This window comes from Marmota marmota, unplaced genomic scaffold (assembly GCF_001458135.2).
Source record: "Marmota marmota marmota unplaced genomic scaffold, marMar, whole genome shotgun sequence".
NCBI classification, from domain to species: domain Eukaryota; kingdom Metazoa; phylum Chordata; class Mammalia; order Rodentia; family Sciuridae; genus Marmota; species Marmota marmota.
Genome location: NW_026000283.1, coordinates 6801773 through 6808715, shown reverse-complemented (window position 1 = coordinate 6808715; position 6943 = coordinate 6801773). Strand labels below are relative to the sequence as shown.

General features: G+C 36.3%; 1 protein-coding gene and 1 pseudogene across 3 annotated transcripts in view; one reads left to right on the top strand and one right to left on the bottom strand.

The window, feature by feature from the left end:
- LOC107153034 overlaps nt 1–1278 on the bottom strand; it is a 3067-nt pseudogene extending 1789 nt beyond the window's left edge.
- Nucleotides 1–6943, top strand: part of LOC107152984 (X-linked inhibitor of apoptosis) — a 41785-nt gene that overhangs the window by 14040 nt on the left and 20802 nt on the right. For all 3 annotated transcript variants that reach the window (XM_015498502.2, XM_048797061.1, XM_048797062.1), the window contains one exon: nt 5248–6156. In XM_015498502.2, coding sequence (XP_015353988.1) covers nt 5280–6156 — 877 coding nt within the window. In that variant the 5' untranslated portion in view covers nt 5248–5279. The remainder of the gene's footprint in view (nt 1–5247; nt 6157–6943) is intronic.

The following is a 6943-nucleotide window of genomic DNA, read 5'->3' as shown; positions in this document are numbered from 1 at the left end:
GTCTGGGCCTAGAGCTCTCCGATGCATGCCCTACTGTGTGGCCTTGGCTAAGAGGCTAGGGGGGGTGGCAGTCCCATCTACCTCTTTGTTCTCTGCCACCTCTCCTACAATTTGGTGGGCATCTGACCCAGGCAAGTGGGCCAGCTTGAGAGGTTTTAAATAACAGTGCTAATAAAGGCATTTTGGAGATAAAGATTACCTGTAATCTTGCCCTCTTTTTATTTTATTTTATTTTTGTAAGAGGAGGGCTCTACCACTGAGCTATACCTCTAGCCCTTTTTATTTTTTCTTATGAGACAGGGTCTCACTAAGTTGCTGAGGCTGGCCTCAAAATTGCAGTCCTCAAAATTGCAGTCCTCCCGCCTCAGTCTCTTGAGTCTTGGATTACAGGCATGTACCACCATGCCAGATGTTGCCTGGCCATTTTGACATATTTTTCCATTTTTTAAAGTACCACCCTCTGGGTCTTGTCCATAAGTACATCTTTTTTTAAATTTTTATTTTTTAGTTGTAGATGGACACAATACCTTTATTTTATTTATTAATTTTTATGTAGTGCTGAGGATCAAACCCAGTGCTTCACACATGCTAGGCAAGTGTTCTACCACTGAGCCACAACCCCAGCCCCGTAAGTACATCTTTTAACACAGTGGCAGTCTGGTGTACATCCTACTTTATATCATTTTCCCCATTAAAATAACTTTTATGCTACATGTTTGTAAAATTTAATAATAAGAAGTTGGGAGAAACAGAAACTTTTTATTGTGTGCAGGTACCAGCTAGGTGAATTTTCTGGGTTTATCTCTGCCTGTCCTCCCTACAACCTTCCCACTTTCTTTCTAGATTAGCAATCAACCCTCTCTCCTTGTCACCTGCCCATAGCTTTCTTCACACAATTGACTAGGCTAAATGTGTGTATGTACATGTGTATTTTAAGTCCTCACAACATATCATCATCTTAAAATCTTCCAAACCCTTCATATAGCATGCACCATTGCTTGCTGGTCCTTTTTGTACCATTGCTGGCTTTCATAATGCAGTTTTCCCAACCACTGTTCCTCTCAAGATTCCTGGCTGCCTACCCACCCCATGGCAAAACTTTCTTTGACATCTTTCTCCCTGACTTCCTACCCTTCAACTCACTTAGTGGCTATATTCTAAATATGCTTTCACAGAGAAGCCTTAAGTTATGTCAGCATACTTTATTGCACTCAGACTTTTTCACTTCCAAAGTCTTTATTACCCTCCTCCAATAGTCATACCCCATTTTTCTTCCATTTTCACAATTCTGTACCCTCTGTTATACTCATTGTCTGCAATATTATTTCTCTACCTTCTTGTCTCTTGGATCCTTTTTTTTTAATTCTTTCCCACCCCTTTCTTTTGGTGCCTTCCCAGCCCCAGTTTTCTATCTTTTGTCAGTTATCTTTCTGCCTTTCACTTTTAATTTTATTCAGAAGCACTCAAATGAATAACATACACATTATCAGAGCATGAGCCTTTGGAGAGTTTATGTAGTATTCATTTGAGTGCTTCTAAATAAATACATGTTTTTCAAAACAGTGGAATTTAAACTAATATCATAGAAATAACCCCCGAGAAGATGACATCTCCTCTTGAAAGCTTCAGATAGAGATTCTCTTGCTCCTGTACAATGGTAGAATTTGATCTGCTTTATTTGAAATGGGGTGACTACTTGAACCTCACAAAATATTCACCATTATGAAATGAGATCTTAGATTTTATAATTCTATTTTGATTGACCTGAGAAATAAAACTTATCCCTTTAGGGAAGGTAATTTTCACATGTTTTGAATTATATTGAGCACTTATTCTTCAGGATAATTACAGACTTGAAAATGTTTAGTCTCCTAGTCTGAAGTCCCTGTCAGTAACAGGAGGAACTCATAATCTACAAGACAACCCAATCCATTTTGAACTACTATTGATTGTTTTAAGGTTCATTCTTGTATTGGGTTAAAATGTACTGGTTATGGGCTGGGGATGTGGCTCAAGCGGTAGCGCGCTTGCCTGGCATGCGTGTGGCCCGGGTTCGATCCTCAGCACCACATACAAACACAGATGTTGTGTCCGCCGAAAAACCAAAAAATAAATATTAAAATTCTCTCTCTCTCTCTCTCTCTCTCTCTCTCTCTCTTTAAAAAAATGTACTGGTTATAATTATTGACCTTAATTTTGCCCTCAAGTTACACAGAATTTGGATCCCCTTTCCATATAACAGCCTTTTAGATATCTTAAGGTAGTTATTCTATCCTCTATACTCTTTCCCTCAGAAATGTTTCCCCCTTTGGGATAAACATTCTCAGCTCTTCCAACTGTTCCTCATATGATATCATTTTCATCATACTGATTGCTCTCTAAGGACATTAAAATGTGTTTGGAACAGGAAATAATATTCCAGTGTAGCTGAATTGGACCTGGATGTTGCACATCTGGACACTAATGCAGCCTGAAGTTGTTGTAAGTTTTTTAGCAGCCATGTAATGTTGGCTTATAATGAATTTGTAATTAACTAAAATCCCAAGGTTTTTAATCTGGAGGTTTGCCTTCATATGACTTTGTTCCAAATCAAGTCTCCATCTTCCTTAGTTATGCTGCAGATTTTTATTAAAGCAGAATATTGTAATTGACATTGCAGTAAACTGATGTATGGTTCACTCTTAAAAAATAAAAGTAAAAGCAAAATATAAGATTTTACACTTATCCCTATTAAATTTTATCTCACTAGCCAGCCAGCCAGTCTTTGTTCCTTTGAATCTTGGTTTTTATCATCTAGTTTATTATTGCTGATTCAACAAAGGACTTTGAAGCTAATGTCAGAATGTTTTCAGATATCTGTAAAATGTTAATGAAAAGTCATTATCTACTTTATGCAGATTGAACTTAGCTCTTGAGGAATATATGGATTAATCCCAGTGTAAATTGACAAGGCTCAGAAAATCTGAAGTTCATTGAAGAGATATGGATAATTATTTCTAAGAAATCAATGTACATATGAAGTAGAGACAGTCATTGTAACCATGCCTTTTAATATATTTTAAAAATTTTAATTGATGTATTTATGGGGTATAGTATGGCATTTCACTACATGTATACAATGTGTAATGATCAGATCAGGAAAATTGTCATCTCATACATTTATTTTTCTTTGCATAGGAAACATTCAAAATCCTGTCTTCTAGCTATTTTGAAACATTCAGCTAATTGTTATGGACCATGTTAACCCTATAAAACATTAGAAGTTATTTCTCCTTTTAAATTGTACCCTGTGAGGTGTGTGTGTGTGTGTGTGTGTGTGTGTGTGTGTGTGAGAGAGAGATTTTTGTTCATTCATCCATCCATGGGCAACTATGTTGATTCCATATCGTGACTGTTGTGAACAGTGCTGTATAAACCTGCAAGTCTCTTTAATATAGTGATTTCACCAGTAGTAGGATTGCTAGACCATATGGTAGATCTGTTTCTGTTTTTTTGAGGAGTCTGCATATTGTTTTCGATAATGATACTGGTTTACATTTCCACCACAGTGAGAGTTCTCCTTTCCCTATATCCTCACCAGCATTTATTGTTTTTTGTCTTTTAGTTAATAGCCATACTAACTTAAGGTGTGAGGTGATATTTCATGTGTTTTTTTTTTTTTTGTCTTTTGGAACTGGGGGTCAAGCCCACAGCTTTGTGAATGTGAGGCAGACACTTTGCCACTTATCTGCATCCCAGCCTTTCATGTGGTTTTGATTTGCATTTCTCTTTTATGATTAGTGATGTTAAACATGTTTTCATATGCTTGTTGACTGTGTATCCTCTTTTGATAAATATCTATTTAGGTCATTCACCCATATTTTAATTGGTTGTTGGGTTTTTTGTTTTGTTTTTATTTTGTGCTGTTGAGTTTTTTTGTGACCCTTTTCTTTTGCATCTGACAAAAATAAACTGAACACAGTATCAGGCAATGTGGAAGATTCTGGAGAACCAGGTTTACCTCATAGCTGGAGTGACTACTTACTCTGGTTTGCCTGGGGAAAACCTGATAAATGCTTTTTGTTTTTTTATAATTATTAGTAGCATCATTTTTCACTTTCAAAGTGTCCAGGTTTGGAGGATAAATTATTTTGCTACCTTCTCATAACCTAAGTGGCTCCTTTTAGTATTTTATCTGGGTTAAATATTACACAGCTGTAATTTAGCAGCACTAATGAGGCTGCCAAATTCTCTCCTATTTGAACAGATTGTTCCTTGGCCATGGGAAGTTGGTAGCAAAACTGCCTGCAATTAAGGTCTGCAAATACTTAGGATTTTTCTTGAGCTACCCTCTAGAGGGCAGTATTTTATATGGCTATATCTATAGCTATCTGGAGTGATCTGATTCCAACAAAAATGGACTCTTGTTTATTTATGCAGAAAAATTAGAAGTATTTGATGCTTTAAAATAATGGAACCAATATTGTGGATACCTTATTTTTTGCTAAGCAAAAAAGTAAGGAAATATTAGAAATTAATTCATTAACATTCTGAACATTCGTTTCTCTTTCAATTGTAAAAACTGAACTTTGATGCCTTGAATATACAATGATCCATTATAACAATTATGCATAGACTTTAAGAATCTGAATATTTTGTGCTTCTTTCATGTTTTTCCTAATTAAAAATGATTTTAGATGTTTAATAATTATAACATATTCTGTATCACAGTTTTCATATTTATATAAAAATAAGAATTTAATAGTTTGTTCTTCTTGCTTAAATATTACTTTCCTCAAAAAGAGAAAACAGGCCAGGTACAGTGGTCCATGCCTGTAATCTCAGCTACTCAGGTGACTGAGGTAGGAGAATCCCAAATTTAAGGCCCACCTGGGCAATTTAGAAAGACTGTCTCAAAAATACTAAAGAACTAGGAATGTGGCTTAGTGGTAGAGTACTTGCCTAGCATGTCTAGAAAGAGCAGAGAGAATAAAAAAAGAGTTGGGGATGTAGCTCTAGTGGTAAGGTGCTTATCTTGCATGTATGAAGCTCAATCTCCAGCATCACCAAAAAAGAAAGAGAAAAAAATAAATACCAGATTATATGATTTGAATGGTGTGGTAATGTAGAATTCTAGTATTTAGAATTAGAAAGTGTTTTAGTGATTGTGTAGTTATTTTTAGTCAATAATTTGTTAGCTCCTAATATCAAAAGTATATTGCTTATGTTTCACATTTTGGATTTCCTAATGCAATGTTCTCTTTTTAGAAAAGGTGGACAAATCCTATTTTCAAGAGAAGATGACTTTTAACAGTTTTGAAGGATCTAAAACTTGTGTACCTGCAGACATCAATAAAGATGAAGAATTTGTAGAAGAGTTTAATAGATTAAAAACTTTTGCTAATTTTCCAAGTAGTAGCCCTGTTTCAGCATCAACACTGGCACGAGCAGGTTTTCTTTATACTGGTGAAGGAGATACTGTGCGGTGCTTTAGTTGTCATGCAGCAGTAGATAGATGGCAATATGGAGACTCAGCAATTGGAAGACACAGGAAAGTATCCCCAAATTGCAGATTTATCAACGGCTTTTATTTTGAAAATAGTGCTGCACAACCTACAAATCCTGGTGTCCAAAATGGTCGGTACAGAGTTGAAAACTATCTTGGAAGCAGAAATCATTTTGGTTTAGACAGGCCATCTGAGACTCATGCAGACTATCTTTTGAGAACCGGACAGGTTGTAGATATATCCGACACCATATACCCAAGGAACCCTGCCATGTGTAGTGAAGAAGCTAGATTGAAGTCATTTCAGAACTGGCCAGACTATGCCCACTTAACCCCCAGAGAGTTAGCTAGTGCTGGACTCTACTACACAGGTATTGATGATCAAGTACAGTGCTTTTGTTGTGGTGGAAAACTGAAAAATTGGGAACCTTGTGATCGTGCCTGGTCGGAACACAGGCGGCACTTTCCTAACTGCTTCTTTGTTTTGGGCCGGAACATTAATGTTCGAAGTGAATCTGATGTTGTAAGTTCTGATAGGAATTTCCCAAATCCAACAAATCCACCAAGAAATCCAGCCATGGCAGAGTATGAAGCACGGATCATTACATTTGGGACGTGGATATACTCAGTTAACAAGGAGCAGCTTGCAAGAGCTGGATTTTATGCTTTAGGTAAACATAACCAATAAATAACTTTCCAACTATTCCAGGGCTCTTAAAAAATTAAGAGATGCCTTTAACCCCCTGAACTGGTAAATATTTTGGTATAAGCTGGTGTGCTTATTTATATCAGTATTATTCTCTGATCTCTTAAGTTGAATCTGTAATGTCACTACTAAATTTATGTAAAAAAGTCTACCATGATGGCTGGGAATGTAGCTCAGTAGTAGCCTAGCACACACAAGGCTCTGGGTTTAATTACCAGTACTGCAAAAATAAGAAAGAGGGAGAGAGAGACTACCATGTTATGAATCATGTTTACAGTCATGTAAATGTTTTTTAAGAGTGTGAAAATAGGCAAATGATATATATCGCTGATATAAAATGGGTCTAATAGTAACACTAGCTATCATTTTTTGAGCATCTACTACATGTGCTCAGTACATATTACATGAATTTTCTCTAAGCTTCATGACAACCCTGTAGAAAGAATTAACATTTAAGAGTTTAGTTTTGGGGGCTGGGGTTGTGGCTCAGCGGTAGAGCACTCGCCTGGTATGTGCAAGATGCTGGGTTTGATTATCAGCACCACATAAAAAGATAAATAAAGGTATTGTGTCCAACTACAACTAAAAAAAAGAGTTTTGTTTGGCCTGTATATCAACTATATATTTGAAAGCTTCCCTGTATTGTATTTTTGCTTCAAATGAATGCGTTTCAGATAGATGTTGTGGATGTGTCAGGAGGGGTCATTAGTGCGATGGGTTCCAGAAATATTTTTTATGGTTATTATATCTGA